The sequence below is a fragment of the Miscanthus floridulus genome, chromosome 10 (genome assembly GCF_019320115.1).
Source record: "Miscanthus floridulus cultivar M001 chromosome 10, ASM1932011v1, whole genome shotgun sequence".
NCBI lineage: Eukaryota > Viridiplantae > Streptophyta > Magnoliopsida > Poales > Poaceae > Miscanthus > Miscanthus floridulus.
Window position 1 is genome coordinate 36868556 of NC_089589.1, and position 16822 is coordinate 36885377.

Below are 16822 nucleotides of genomic sequence, written 5' to 3' on the forward strand. Positions count from 1 at the left end.
TGTCAATGCAAATGGCCAAGAGTGTGAGCTAGAGCCGGCCAAATGGTATTTATAGACACCCCCAAACAATAGAGCCGTTGGCTCAATTATTGAGCTGACTGCGCGTCGACCGGACGCGCAGGTCATGTACATCAGACGCACCGGTCATGTATACCAGAAGCATTCGGTAGGGTGACCGGACATGTTCGGTCGCTACCTGACTGCCACGTGTCCAGTTTAGAATGAAGTAGATGTTGCTTCCATATTCAATCTGCGACCGGACATGCTCTTTAGAAACGACCGGACGCTGAGCCGCACGGTCCAGTCGAGTCTAGAGAGTACACAGGGCCGACCGGACGCGTCGTTAGAAAATGACCGGACGCTGAGCCTCAGCGTCCGATCGAGTCCAGTAAGCACCCAGGCCCGACCGGACGCGTCCGGTCACTCCGGACCGGATGCTCCCAGTGTCTGATCAACTGTTTCACTGAACATCGACTTCGCTGATTCACACTGGCGACCGGACGCGTTCGGTCGCTCTCTGCAATTCAGTACCGAGCCACATACCGAACGCGTCCGGTCACTCTGTGACCAGCACGACTAACTCCTTTTCAACTCTATCTTCTTCACCCTTGCTCAAATGTACCAACTACCAAGTGTATCACTTTGTACATATGTGTTAGCATATTTTCACGAACATTTTCAAGGGTGTTAGCACTTCACTAGATCCTAAATGCATATGCAATGAGTTAGAGCATCTAGTGGCACTTTGATAACGCATGTCGATACGAGTTTCACTCCTCTTAATAGTATGACTATCGAATCTAAATGTGATCACACTCGCTAAGTGTCGTGATCACCAAAACGAAAAGGCTCCTACCATTTATACCTTTGCCTTGAGCCTTTTGTTTTTCTTTCTTCTTTTCCAAATCCAAGCACTTGATCATCACCATGGCAACACCATCATCATGTCATGATCTTCATTTGCTTTACCACTTGTAGTAGTGCTACCTATCTCATAATCACTTTGATAAACTAGGTTAGCACTTAGGATTTGATCAATTAACCAAAACCAAACTAGAGCTTTCAGCGCGGTATCCAACTGGGCCAGAGGCGCAGCGCAAGGATGACGCGACGGCAATGATAGCGGCTACATCGCGATGCACGGTGGGCTGGCAGCGCGGCAGCGCGCGGGATAGGGGCAGCGCCGCACGGCCACGTGAGCAGCAGCAACCCCACACCGCAGCGCCCTCGATGGATCGGACGGCTGGCAAGGCTAGCCAAGCACGGACAGCGCGCGGGCGCGCTCAAGATGCACCGACGCGACGACGTCGTTCCCCTGAGGCGCGATGACCGTGCCCACTCGGGGAAACAGACCGAGGACGTGTTGTGCACGGTTTTTAAAGCTCCCACCGCGACTAAACCGCTGCTACAAAACCTAAACGGTCTTAGCTACACTCAAGATGATATATGAGACTACCAAATCGAGCTATAACACTACACCACCCCTTATTCCAATCTCTCAAAATAATTTGCTAAACATAGCAATATCTAGCTGTTGACAAACTTGGAAATTTTTCTCTGTTTTTGAGCTGAACTTGATTTCAATTTGCAATTTCTAGGCTAGTAGAAATATTAGTTAGTAATATCATTTTTCAACAGCAAGTATTTCACTGTCATCTACAAAGTTCATATTTCAAACTTTATTTAAGTGTCACATGTGTGTTCTATAGTGTTTTTGTTCAATAAAAATTGATTTACAACCCTACTTGTTAACTGTATGAGTTATGGAGTAACTTTTTGTTTAACACTTTTATTGATCGTTTTAATGGCAATGCTTCATCTATGCACTCCATCACATGTACTAACACATAAATATGATGCTCATGACGTGTCTTAGTAAATGATTTAGGGTGTAACGCCGAGGGTGTTACACGCACCAACCCTGAGTTTCGCCTTGACGCCTTCTCCACTCCCGACGCCTTGCTCTGCCAGCTTGTTCACTAGATCCGATGTCAAAGAGCTCGGGGGCAAGCTCGCCGAAGGCCGCCACCACCTCCTGGTCGCGCTACCTCTCCTTCCCCCTCTCTGTGGACCTCGGGCTGGCCCGACATGTTGGCTGTCATGCTTTACAGGTTGGCACAGCCCAAAAAATGGTCCACAATGTCATGCCCGGCCCGTTGCTCAAGCCTGTGACCCTATCAGGCATGGTTAGACAGCCCGGATCCGACGGGCCATGCTTTGGCCGGGCCCATGCCGCTTTGGGCCGGGTGGTCCATTTGGCCATTAGGTCCACTACACTCGATATCACATATTACAGTCCGATAGATAGATAGATAGATAGATAGATAGATAGATAGATAGCACATATTACATTCCATTAGATAGGTCATATATAGTAGTCTCAAATATATCATTACAAAATATAGGAGTGCACTTAAAGCTAACGGCACATCGATTAAAGTGTGCCATGCACCATCCAGATCTTTTCCTTTGAGCCTACACCTTAAAAAATATTGACATAGACAATTTTCAAACTCTAATAATGAAATGAGATCACAATGACAATGCTGATATAACCAAAATAAAGAGTGTGTTCATGACTCATGTGAAAAGAGAACAAATACCAGACTCAAGATATAGTTTCAGCTTATTACTAATCTGCAGTGCTGTTATTACTAGACAGTTCAGAATCATGAGTGACTCCATCCTGCTGAGATGACTCAGAATTATCATCACGAAGCACCACCACAGTTGACAAGCCATCGAACAATGGTTTTTCATCCATACTACCAGCATTACCTTCCATCCAGAAGAAGTCATGGCGGACAAGGCTTGCTTTCAACCTCTGCCTGGTAAGCCTTAGATAAGCGCTCCATTTATACAGTGCCAACAAACTGCCATTGGCACCAGAAATGTGATGCAGATATTGCCACAGGATGCCTGATTCCCCTCTGTCAGAAAGGACGAGCACATCTCCTTCTGGGTCCATTACCGGCAGCAGAGAGAAAAACAGCACGTCCAATTTGATCCGGCTGTTCAACGACCAGGACCAGCTCCGGTGATCCTTTAGCACCCAAAGATCGGTCGAGCTGCCACGGTAGTGGTACAATCCAAGGGCGCCGTTGTTCATCTCAAACAGCTCAAGGAAGGGGCCATCGACGGGCGACAGCAAATGCTGGAAGGACTCGGACATGGTGTCGAACACAAGCATGTTGTTGACCTTTCCCTTGCCGTTGCCGGCGTTGCTGCCGGGCAGCTTCAACGGGTGCCAGTAGATCCTGCCGTCTGCCAGGACGGGCGGGTCAAGGAACCCCATCATCGACACCGCCATCGCGAGATCCCCGGACGCCCACGGCCCGGGAGGCTCTCCGACGCACCTGAGCTCGCCGGACCCGACAGTGTGCACGTGGTACACGGCGTGGCCGTCCTCGGCTCTCTTGAAGCAGCACAGCACTCGGTACGACCCGGATGGGCGGTGAGGGTAAAGCGCGGAGATGCAGGCGGCGCCGTGGAGCCGCGTGAGGGGCGCGCGCTGGCGGGTCGCCGGGTTGCAGATCTCGAGGCCGCCGTAGGCATGGAGGACGATGAGGCCGTCGCAGGAAGCGAACACGTGGAGGTCGTCCTGGAAGTCGTCCTCGGAGGCGGCGGTCCGGCCCGTCGTCCGCCCGACGGGGTGCCGCTCGCCGGTGCGGTGGTCCAGGACGTCGATCCTTCTCTCATGCGTGTCCTCGTCCCAGGAGGTGAGGAGCGGGAGCGAGGCCTGGCGACGGTGGTGGGCGAGGAGGAATTTGGCGTCGGAGGTGAGTCGGCGGCGCCAGGAGCGGCAGACGGCGCGGCACCGGAGCAGGGGCTTCACCGGCAGACGCGTCAGGATCTCCCAGATAAGGAGATCCTCGGGGAGCGAGGGGCCGCCGCCGGCCATTTCTGACATGATAGTAGTCGCGACTCGCGATTGGATCTTGGGGAAATGGATTGGTAGTCGAAGGAAGGATCTCCCTATGGCTATGGCCTTGTTTAGATCCCACCCAAAATTCAAAATTTTTCAAGATTCCCCGTTACATTAAACCTTGCGGCACATGTATGGAGCATTAAATGTAGGTAAAAAGAATAACTAATTGGCGAGACGAATCTTTTAAGCCTAAATAATCCATAATTGGATAATTTTTGTCACATACAAACAAAAGTGTTACAGTAGCCAAAAGCCAAAAATTTTCGCATCTAAACGGGACCTATATTTGGTCGCTTTATTAGGCCAGTCTCAATGGGGATTTTATAGCGTTTTATGGGTATTAAATATGCTGACATGGCACTGTCTTGATAAAGAGAGAGAAGATAAAAGTTTCATAGGAGTAGAGAGTTTCATGGGGATGAAACTTTTCTGCACTATTTTCAAAATATGGGTGTGTTGAAAACTGGAAGATGAAACCCCTACTGAGACTGACCTTAGGGGTGGAAGACTGGAAGTTCTAGAGGGTAATATAAAAGTATAGACTTTAGATAGAATTTTTCCCCTATATACGAGACAATTACCTACACCCACTAGAAAATTCCAACTTTTAGATCTATCACCAAGAAAAAGTTGGTTAGGTAGTCTAATGTGCCATTATTTTATTTCATTCTATTCACCTATCCCACGACATGGAAATAATACGGTTTTTTATAAACCGCAATGTTAATTTACGGAAAAAAACATGAAAGTTATTGTTATGTGTATTGAGCAATATCCAATGCACTTTAATAAACAATAAATAATAGAGTGTTACTAGTGCCCGGACGTCCGAAGCCACTACAAAATATCGGACGCCTTCGGTCCTTCACACGAGAGGCCGCGCCGCACACGAAAAAGCATGGGCCGTCTATTTTCGGGCGCCCCACTGCGTGCCCCCCATGCTGGTACCGTTCTACCATCGTGCTCGCTCTATTTCACCTTACCACCACGCCCACACGCACGAACCCATGTGAGTCCCAGCAGTTGCAGCAGGCGGCTACGATGGGTGGGTCTTATTGCAGCATATGCAACACTTGATCTACTTTTGCAATATCCAGATAAAATACTTGCAATATATGTTCGAAACAGTTGAAACACTTGCACATACGCCTAAACACTTGCAAAAACACCAGAAAAAAAAACTTAAAACTCGTGTGTAGCCATTGCAAATATATGCAAACATCAAGATAAAACTATTTGCAACAAACATATGAAAAACTCCTGAAACACTTGCATATATATATGCAACATCTCGATCTAGTTTTGAAACATCCAAATGAAACAATTGCAACATACATCTGAAACAGATGAAACATTTAGGAACATACACTTCTTGAAACATATGTGTATAGCCATTTCAACATAGTGCAACATCTCGATATACTTTTGCAACATCGATATAAAACACTTGCAATATACCTCTGAAACATCAGAAACACTTAAAACATACACTTGCAAGATGTGCTTTTCAGCGCAATGTCACCTTGCTGCTTGGACGAATGGAGGCTCGACGTTTTGTAGCTCAACCGCGCGGAGTTGGTGCAGCGCAGGAGGTTCCGGTGGCGAGCGGCATGGAGCTCGTCGCCGGTGGCGTCACACGAAGCTCGTCCCCTCACCTGCTTGCTAGAGCATCCGTCATGGAGGTTCACCAGCTCAGTGGAGCAGCCATGGTGGGCAGATGGTACGGTGTGGGGAGGAGAAGGAAGCGGAGACAAGTAGGAAGAGGTGGGCGGACGCGGGCGCGCGGCGGGGGCATCGTTGCCTGAGACAGGACCGCGCGGGAGGCATCGAGTGTGGGTCTGGACGCAGGAGGCTGGAAGCATGTGACTGTGAGGCTGTGAGGGAGGAGCCATGCGTGGTGGAGACAGGGCCATGTATCATAGGAGCGGACACGGTGCCTAGCCAGCAAGCGTCCGGATGGACGGACGCCCTGACACCAGCATTACCATAAATAATAATAAGGATTGGAAGAGTATTGAAGAGAGAATCTAATCTATTTATTTATATTTATATCTATACGGAAGTGAGACTCTACCCGGCAGGACGACGTGCGTCGCCCAGCTTCGCTCTGCCCGGCGCTCGCACGCTCGCTCCCCAACACGGTGCCACCCGCGTCTCATGCACTCGCCCCCGTCAATTGACCACCGGGCGTTATTATTCCCTTTAATTGCCACTCCACATGGGACCCATACGATCACATCTTATCATATGCCACCTGTGCAATAGATGGAATACGAGAGCCCGATCCAATCCTCGTCCGGCGTCGTGATCATCCGACGATCATGAGCGATTGAAAAAAAAAAGGAAATCCCTCAATCTCGCTATGTAATTTATCTTTTCCAATGTCAAAAAAGATCTCTTCCCTTCCCAACGCAATAGGCACCACAATGAAAACCCCGGCAATCAACGCAATCAAGCATATCAACTTTGCATGCGCGACAATCCCGACGAATGAAGGATGCAGTTGTTTTCTCCCTCTTCCTCTGGTTTTGCATACGCAGCATGCAAGGAAATTCACGGGACCACGGACAACAAGGGAAGTCAAATCATCAATTGCCAATTAAACGTAGTCACGGAGACGACTTCCTCCGCACGACTTGGCCCGGCAAAACTCCACGCGCTCCGTTCATTGACTTCATTCCAAAATAAAATCGGCGCCCACAACGTTGCCAAAAAGACGACGTCTCGCAAAAAAGGAAACGAGAATCAATCATCGACGCCTTCGGCGATCAGCACTTTCGAGCCTACAAATAGATAAACGATCCTCACCGGTCTGCGGATCGTTCGCTAACTGAATCCTCATGACGCCACGGCACTCGACCTGCAGTCCGCCGAGCCTGCAACATATCGCCGATCTCACCACCCTCGGAGCCTGCAACAGAACAGTCCTCTCTAGGTCTGACGATCGTGGCGCACCCCACACCACTATACGATCGAGCAGCAACAGATCGACACCCCACGCCCACTGTAGGATCGAGCAGCAACAGATTGACGATACTTGCAGCCTCTACTTCCTCCTCGCCGCGCCGCCTGTCCAGGTTTTCCCTCCCTCCCTACTATTCATAATCCTGCAAGGGGCTACTGTTCATGATCCGGCACGCGCATGGGAGTGTGGCTAGCACGTATGATGGCCTGCGGGTTTAGTAATTCAAAAACAACATAGCCCCGGTGTTTGTATCTGACTTCTGTTCATTGTAGCAGCTTGCCCAGTAAAGTGAACATTTGAATTTGCATCAGGTTTTTGTATGTGCTCTGTTTTGTTCCATACTTCTATGTTGTATCTGATGTTTCCAAGAAATAAGTGAACATCTGAATTTGCATAAGGGTTTTGCAAAACTTAGCGGCCAAGGAGCCTGATTTAGTACCCTTGATTTCATCTTGGAAGTGTTCTATGGCGAAAGAGACACCAAAGCACAGCATGGTACCATGTTCATAGAGATCAGTGAAAAACTAGGTTCAACATCAAGGTCCAGACTCTTGATTGACGTTTTCTCCCTTCACTTTCATAAGTAAATTTGATGGTACATAATTGGTTTATCCTAAATGTAGATGTTTGTTAGTTTGCAAAATTGATATTTTGGTAATACATACTGAAGGTAGCAGTATCCCTGTGATAATCAATTAGCTCACTAAATATTTGGTTTTATGTTTTCTTTAGCTCATGATATTTAACGTGAGAAAGTGAGGAGCAACAAGTATGGCTATATGATAGAGAGACAGGGAAAGACGTAATATGGCCTGTCATGGTATTCAGAAGTTCTATACAGTAATAAGAGATCTCCAGAATTAATACTGAGCCCTTGTTTAGTTCCAGGAATTTGGATTTTGGGGCTACTGTAGCACGTTCGTTTTTATTTGGCAAATAGTGTTCAAATATGGACTAATTAGGCTCAAAACGTTCGTCTCGTAATTTCCCACCAAACTGTGCAATTAGTTTTTCTTTTCGTCTACATTTAATGCTCCATGCATGGGCCGCAAACATTCGATGTGACAGGTACTGTAGCAACTTTTTGGAAGTTGGGGTGGAACTAAACAAGGGCTGACTTTTGTTTAGCTTGCCTGGAGCTAGAGGTGAAATTTCTTTGTTCCGGTTCTCTTTCTTACACTTTATTTGACACATCATGTCCCATCAAGGTGGCAAAAAATAGGAAGATAAAGAAGTTCCTCAATAGGAAGGTACCTGCAAAGAAAAAATTGTTCTAATGAAAGGGATATTCTAGAATTGCAGAGGTCTGCGCGACCTTGCTAAACATACTTTTTACATGATGTGGCCGAAGATAATAGACTTGATTTTATAGCTTTATCAGAAACCAACAAAATAGTTTCTCAACTCAGTGTCTAGAAAATTTCTGTGCGGGGGCTGATTTCGTTTGGCATTGGCGGTGTCCTCGGGGTATGTCCGGGGGATGCTAATGGGAATAAATCAAGATTGTTTCAAAGTAGAAAATATTGTCGATGGTGACTACCATATCAAGTTTGTCTTAAGAAATAAGATAGACGGTTTTCGATGGGCCCTTTTGTCTGTATATGGAGCAGCACAAGAAGAGCACAAAGAGAACTTTTTATCAGAGTTAGTACGAGCATGTACCAGTTGCGGGGATCTACCTTTCCTAGTAGGGGGGATTTCAATATAATTAGGAACCCATCGGAAAAAAAAATAATTCAATATATAATAATAAGTAGCCACTTCTCTTCAATGCCATTATTGAAACTTTGAATTTAAGGGGACTAGAGATGCCGGGTAGAAAATTCACATGGGCCAATTATGCTGAAATTCCAACTTATGAAAAGTTAGACCGTATCTTGGTGACAACTGACTGGGAACAAAAATTTCCATTAGCTACTGTCCAGACTCTCACCCAAGAAATCTCCTATCACACACCACTTTTACTAGATGGAGGGGAACCATCTCACAGAGGCAACATTAGGAATTTTAAATTCGAACTAGGGTGGCTGACAATGGATGGTTTTTTTTATCTGGTAAAAGAGGTTTGGGAGTCTGAGAATAGGGGTAGATCACCCATGGAACGGTGGCAAAATAAGATTAGAAGGCTGCGACGTTTTCTTAGAGGTTGGGCTAGAAATATGGTTTCCCAAAACAAGAAACATAAGTTAGACCTGATGGCTAAGATAGAATTCTTTGATAGAAAGGCAGAAACAAGTTTGCTGTCACCTCAAGAGGTGGAGCTTAGACATCATCTTAAAGGGCAATTAACTAAGTTGCTGAGAGAAGAGGAGATCTTTTGGCAACAAAGTTATTGCAAGGGGATGATAATACTAAGTATTTTCATCTAGTGGCAAATGGGAGACATAGAAAAACAAAAATCATACAGCTAGAACAGGAAGAAGAAATTATTGTTGGGGATGCGAATTTGAAAGACTATATAACTGAATATTATAAACGACTGTTTGGACCTCATATATAGAATTCTTTCTCAATGGACGAAACTTTGAGGCATGACATACCTCAAGTGTCGGAGGAGGAGAATGAAGTATTGGTGGCTCCATTCAGCGAGGAGGAGGTCAAAATGGCAGTCTTCGATATGGAACATAACAAGGCACCTGGCCCGGATGGCTTTCCTTTAGAATTTTACCAATTCTTTTGGGATGTTGTCAAGCAAGATTTGATGAGCCTCTTTTATGAATTCCATGCGAGAGACTGCCCATTCATAGTTTAAACTTTGGGGTAATTATACTATTACCCAAGATCACTAACGCAATCCGGATACAACAATATAGGCCTATTTGTCTCTTAAATGTGTCTTTTAAGATTTTTACAAAGGTGCTAAACAATAGAATTTTGAAAGTGGCTGACAAACTGATAGGTCCATCTTAGACGGCCTTCATTCCGGGGCGCTATATAATGGAAGGAGTTGTTACACTACATGAAACAATACATGAGTTGCATAGGAAAAAACAAGATGGAGTGATCTTAAAACTAGACTTTGAAAAAGCGTATGATAAACTAAAGTGGCCTTTTATACAAGTCCTCAGAATGAAAGGATTCTCATCAGTTTGGTGTGAATGGATTTCAAAAGTCATGACTAGAGGGAGTGTTGCAGTAAAGGTCAATGATAATTTAGGCCATACTTCCAAACAAGAAAAGGAGTGCGCCAAGGGGATCCACTATCTCCAATCTTGTTTAATATAGTGGTTGACATGCTGGCAATTCTTATTTCACGAGCAAAAGAGGCCGAACAAATCCAAGGAGTGGTTCCCCATTTGATAGATGAAGCCCATTTGATAGATGAAGGACTCTCAGTCCTTCAGTACGCGGATGACACTATTATCTTTATGGACAATGATCTAGAGAGGGCCAAAAACATGAAGCTCCTGCTTTGTGCTTTTGAACAACTATCAGGACTCAAGATTAATTTCCATAAGAGTGAATTGTTTTGTTATGGAGCAGCAAAAAATAATCAAAATGAATATGCACAAATTTTTGGGTGTAATGCAGGATCATTCCCGTTTAGATACCTAGGAATTCCTATGCACCATAGAAAGCTCATGAATAAGGACTGGAAACATGTTGAAGAAATATTTCAAAAGAGATTGAGCAGTTGGAGGAGTAAGATGTTGTCGGTAGGAGGGAGGCTTGTTCTCATTAACTCGGTTCTAAGTAGTCTTCCCATGTTCATGATGTCTTTTTTGAAATACCTAGAGGGGTTTTGAAGAAGTTGGATTATTTTAGATCTCGGTTTTTTGGCAGAGTGATGAACACAAGAAAAAATATAGACCGACAAAGTGGGAGGTAGTATGTACACCTAAAGACCAAGGAGGATTGGGAGTCCTAAATCTAGATGTTCATAATAAGTGCCTCCTAAGCAAGTGGCTTTTCAAATTGTTAAATGGAGATGGAGTTTGGCAACAATTGCTTAAGAATAAATATTGAAGGGATAAAACTTTGACACAGGTTCAATACATTTCCGGGGACTCTCAGTTTTGGACTGGCCTCATGAAGGTCAAGGATGAGTTCCTTTCGATGGGTAGGTTTGATCTAGGTGACGGGTCCCAGGTGCGTTTTTTGGAGGATTCATGAATAACACCACGCCCATTGAAAACGCTCTTCCCGGCACTATACAACAGTGTGAGAAAGAAAAGTGCGTCTGTTAGGACTGTACTATCTACGACGCCGTTAAATGTAGCTTTCAGGAGATCTCTAATGGGGGTTAATTTGCAAGCGTGGCACAATGTGGTGGCCATGGTTGCAGATGTATATCTAAGAAACCAGAGAGATCGCTTTGTGTGGGGGTTGCTTCAGAATGGGTTGTTCTCAGTCAATTCCATGTACAGAGCTTTGTTAGGTGTACAGGCTTTACCGTATAAACTTTAATTTGAAAACTTAAACTACCTCTCAAAATTAAAGTCTTTATGTGGTACTTGTACATGGGTGTAATTTTAACGAAAGATAATTTAGTTAGGCGGCAGTGGCAAGGAGATAGGAAGTGTTGTTTTTGTTCCTCCAACGAGTCCATACAACATCTATTCTTTGACTGTCATTATGCTAAATTCTTGTGGAGAATTGTTCATGTTTCTTTTAACCTAAAACCTCCAAATAGTGTACACAATTTGTTTACAAGTTGGTTGGAAGGGTTAAACAGGAAAATGAAATCTCTAATTCTTGTGGGAGCAAGTGCTATTTGCTAGGCGCTTTGGTTAACCCGGAATGGTATTGTGTTTGACAAGGCCCTAGCACCATCTTATTTGCAGGTTATCTTCAAGGGGACATATTGGACCAGGTGCTGGTCCCTACTTCAGAAGGAGGAGGATCGCCATACAATGAAGATGGATTGCAAAATTATTGAGACAGCCACGATGGAGGTGTTCGCAAGACATGGCTGGAGTTTTAGCAACAGAATTGCTCTTTAGTTTTTCCTTCTGAAAACTTTGTTTTTGAGATTCCCTAGACCGTTTTACGCCTGATTGTAATAATGAACAGCCATATGCATTAGTCGATGCAGAAGCTGGGATATTAATATATTCCCTTTTCTAAAAAGAAATAATATCGACTTCAATGGGTGTTTTGGTTAATCTCTACAATTGCAAAAAAAAAATTGATGGTGCTGATAAGATTGGCAATCCTGTAACTCTGTTGTACCTTCTTTTTTCAATAAAAAGTATGGCAAATGCCACTCATGGTCGAACCCGTGTTTTTTTTGTTGTTTCGATTCGATGCCCACATGCTAATTTTAAGATAAGCATTTCAAAAGAATCAAAAGTAGTTGCCCAATGACAAATCTTTCTTGTCATCCTTTTTATAAATTCTCACCAACTGATTTAGGGTCACTATTGTATTGAGTACATGACTACTTTGCTCATTGTATTGTTGCACCCTTTAGCCAATGTACCCCCTTGAGATCTACTGACTGCTGACCTTATGCATATTGTCTTTTTATTTATAGGGATAGAGAGCTGGCCATCAAATTCAAGAGTTTATTTCCAAGCTATATAGAGAATATTTTGATTCATGTCTTTGTATTCAATATTGGAAGTAGTATCTTTATATTTCCCTTTTGATGTCTTTGGTGGCAACGCATGAGCGAAAACGCATTTCATTTGCCATTGCTCTCTGGTTCTTATAGCTTAGCATTTTGTCTATGTAAATGCTGATCAACAACATTTGCAATTATAGGCACTGATATCAAACGTGTGATGATGCCTCGGCTCTGCTACTTGTGCCTTCTTGGATTCCTTGGTCCCTCCTTTGTGCATGAACCATATTACTACTGATTATGCTCTTTTTAGTGCAGAGATATGAGAAATCGCACATACCTACAGCTTAGGGGCACCATTTCCATGCATTGGGAGGCTCAACAAGCTGCATAGCTAGGATTTTCTTCACCCATGCAAAATTTGTAGTATCCATCACTCTTACAAACTTGTTTAAAGTTTTTGCAGCATGGTGGATTGGTGGATAGCTGATTGGTCGCCTACATGAGTTCAATATAGTAGCATTGGAAATGCATTGGCAAACAGTAAACATTGCTACAACGACAGATGTGTACAATGGCATCTTTAGTAACCACATATTCAATATATTTGCTGAGAAAGATGTAGTTTTGTGCATCAATGCAAACAAATGTTTTTTGCTGAGAAATATGCATATATATCAAACTTAGCAGGTAAGCGGTAAGTAGGTAAGCAGCTCAGCTTGTTCATGCTTTGTTAATGGAGTTTTTCGAGAGGCTGCATAATTATCATAGTTTTTGTTGCCTGTAAGCAAGCTTTTGGATCTCAAGCAATATACAAAATCCCAAGCAGAACCATCTTTACGCGGTTCATAATGTGGGTGTAGCTCGTTTCTATTGCTTACGGCTGTAACTTTAGGTCTTTTTTTTTTGAGGGAGCTATAACTATAGGACTTGGGCAGGTCAAATCTGATTAGGCATGTGGTATAATACATGTTCAAAATGAAATTGCCATGATATTTTATTTTTGTTCCCGTTGCAACGCACGGGCATGAACCTAGTAACATTTAAATCGACGAAAACAAAATACTTCCTCCGTGGGTAGGTTGGTGCTTTTTTTGAGCTCGCGGGTAGGTTGGTGCTAATAAATTTAGGTCTCTCGAAATTGCCTACTGCGTTCTTGTCTATTATTTTATTTATATCCTAAGGAAAGTACGTAACAAAATTAAGTATTTTAGATCAATTTTTGTCTTATCAAATGGTCAACATAAAAAAATACACATTAGTGATAGTGAAGTAAGATATTTTGCTAACAGAAAGAGCTCAGAATTCAAAACCTAGACATACTCTTACAATAAATTTGACAAACTTTATAGAAAAGCCAACATCTAAAATATAAGATAGTTTAAATTCTTCATGAACTATGTCTTCATAGTGTATTTGAACTTGTAAATGTTACTATATATTTCTAAAACCTTTGTCAAAATTAGAGATATTTGACTTGGGAAATGTCAAAATATGAATGGTAATTTAGAATGGAGGGAGTACAAAACAAGTGCATGTTGAGTAAGTGGCAGTTCAAGATACGTAATAAGGAGAGAGCTTGGCAAGACTTATTTCAAATAAATATATTTGAAATAAAACCTCAGGCTCAATGGTTAAAATGTTATTAACTCACACTTTTGATTGAGCCTTATGTGAGTAATGGACCGATTCCTAAAGATCTCGAGGTTTAAGCTTTTAAGTGGAAACCAAAGTAGATTTTTGGAAGTATACGGTTAAGAAACTGGCTTTGAAATTTCAGTACTATGCTTTTTTTTTAGATAAAGTAGATTTTAGGATCCCTCGCTAAACAAATCGTGGGTCTACTCATGCTGCTTTCTTTAACAACGGAAATGAGTCCAGCATCATCTCTTGATATCAATTATTACAATTTAAAAAGAAAAGGCCATAAGTGCCCAACTCATAACTTGATTCTAAAAATGCTTGCCCATCCAAAGGAGGCAAAGAAATTCATTGCGGCTATCTCTAGTGCTCGATAAACTTGGAAGAAGACGTGTTCCTTGCTGTTGTCAACTTGCTGCAACTATGCTCATTGGCATAACTAATGTGTTTCTCTAAACAGTACCTGCAAAAAAAGTTTTAGGGCACTTGTCAAAAACGACTTCATTTCTTATAAGCCATATTGTCCAAAGACTTATTTGGACTTCCACCCTGTTTGTAGCACTCAGTAAAAGGTTTTTTCAATCCTAAAACAAAGTGACGTGCTCTACAAAGAAATTTAGAATAAATGCAATAAAAAGGTGCTGGATTGGATTTGTTCATACGACAGAAAGTACACAATTTGTTTTCGTTCCATTTTCTTTTTGCTAAATTATCTTTTGTATAAGAGTAATCCCTCTCTTTAAGAACGACAGAAAAAATTAATTTTTAGTGGTATCTTCAACCACTAAATTTCCTAGGATACATAAAATCCTGTTTAGATAATGTATCTATACATTGAATTTACCGTGAAGGATCTGTTATATTTTAACAAGAAAAAAGACATCATTTTCCACCAATAACTGAATGTTTCGCTATTCTAGCTACTAGATGGTTCCACTTTATCAACTTGTTTCCTACTAAAAACCCTTCTCAAAGAGACATTAAGAGATACAGTGGCCAGAGATGTGGCTACAGTAGCATGTTTTTTCTAACAATATTATACAGGTTTAGATATTGTGCCTTAAGGGGGTGTCTTCCCAACCGGATATCTTCCTTAGAACCTGAATTGTGAGCCATCTCCCAATTTAAATTTGCCTGGTTTTATGAGATTGGTCCTAATTTTAAATCTTGGTCACGCATCTGGATTTTTGTTGCATATTGGATACCACTCTGCAAACAACCCAGACTTACATATAAAAAGAAATACTAAATAATAATGATAATTCAAAATCTTCACGGGTGACTTATTCTGGCTACAGTGCCACCAACTTGGCCACACCATGAATTCCTCAATGCAGCCCAGAATTATCATCAGCAAGCACCAACACAGTTGGCAACCGTTAAAACAATGGTTTTTCATCCTCACCGCCATCATTGATGTAGCAGAACCGTCCAATTTATAAGAGCACAAGTACAATAGCAGCCCGCAAGTGGTCGCACTGTCATATTTGAGCTCATATAAACCCGGTAGTCCGTCGAGTACCACGAAGGGTCTCGATTCAACCAACATACAACCAAGATCGTACATGATTCGACATACATGTCACACATTACATAAAGTTCACAAATACAGTTCCATACATCATAGTACGATTAAAAGTTATTACAAACCAAGTTCAGGTAAAATAGTAGCGGAAGCAATTAAAGTTTGAAAGCAACATCTCCATCGTTGTTTAAATACTGTGCCAGCTCATGATCACAATCCCACACCAAGATGGCAACGGGCAAAAAAATCCACGTACCCGCGGGCACCCGACCTGGTGGGCGCGGATACGGGCGCGAACCTGTGCCCGCGGGCACGGGCGTGGGCATAGAGTTGTGCCCAGCGGGCAAAGGTAAACGGGTAAAAAAAGAGCATGCCCGCATCCGCAAACCCACGAAACCCGCACTGACATGTGGGGCCACTGTGTAAGAGCTATATAACCTTCAGATTCTAGGGTTTGAGTTCACTCATCCGTCATCCCAAATTCCCAATCCCATCCCACTCCCACCACCACTAGCAGCTGCCGTCACCCACTCACCCTCACGGGCTCACCCACGCGGTGACGCGGCCACGCGACCGGCGACCCCAAGTCGCGCCTCCGGAGTGTGGCCTCCCCATCGGCGTCGCGCGTCCCCGGACCCTAGCGGCATCGCACCTCTGGGCTCCGGCGGTCCGGCCTCCCCAGCGCCGTCGCTCCTCCACTCCGGCCTCCCTCAGACGGTCAGACCCCCAGCCCCTAGTTCCCCACTCGTGGCTCCCCGCACCGAGGTCCGAGGCTCCTTCGCCGGCCACCGTCCTCCTAGGTCCGAGGCTCCGACGCCGGCCACCATCCTCCCTGCTCCGAAGCTCTGACCCAGGCCTCCCCCCTCCGACGCCGGTCGCCGGACATCGGCCTCCCTGCACCGAGGCTCCTTCGTCGGCCGCAAGTCGTGGCTCATGCACTCGACCCCGCGTCCCCGCCTCCCCAACCTCAACTTGCGGTCGCAGGTCGCGGCTCGTGCACTCGCGACGAGCGTGACGCGGCCTCCTCGCCTCTTCCAATCGCGGCGATCAGTGAGCACGGCGTGACCTACTCGCCTCCTCCACTCGCGGCGACCGGCGAGCGCGGCGTGGCTCCTCGCCTCCTCCACTCGTGGCACACGCCCCCCAGATCCCCAGTCGTGGGCTCGCGGCTCGCCAGATCCCCCAGATGGCTAGATCCCCACTTCATGCGGGTATGCGGGCATGCCCGCGAGCAAAACATGCCCGTGGATAGCGGGC

The 16822-nt window shown here is 44.5% G+C and overlaps 1 protein-coding gene across 1 annotated transcript; it reads right to left on the reverse strand.

The window, feature by feature from the left end:
• Positions 1-2552: 2552 nt before the first annotated feature.
• LOC136490028 (putative F-box protein At5g52610) lies at positions 2553-3929 on the reverse strand. The gene has a single exon (XM_066486528.1). It carries the CDS (start codon positions 3908-3910, stop codon positions 2633-2635), a length of 1278 nt encoding a protein of 425 aa, XP_066342625.1. The 5' UTR covers positions 3911-3929; the 3' UTR covers positions 2553-2632.
• Positions 3930-16822: the final 12893 nt, after the last annotated feature.

What these genes read in the sequence shown, in the direction of transcription:
- LOC136490028 (XM_066486528.1), bottom strand. Translation starts at nt 3,910, where the DNA reads ATGTCAGAAATGGCCGGCGGCGGCCCCTCGCTCCCCGAGGATCTCCTT.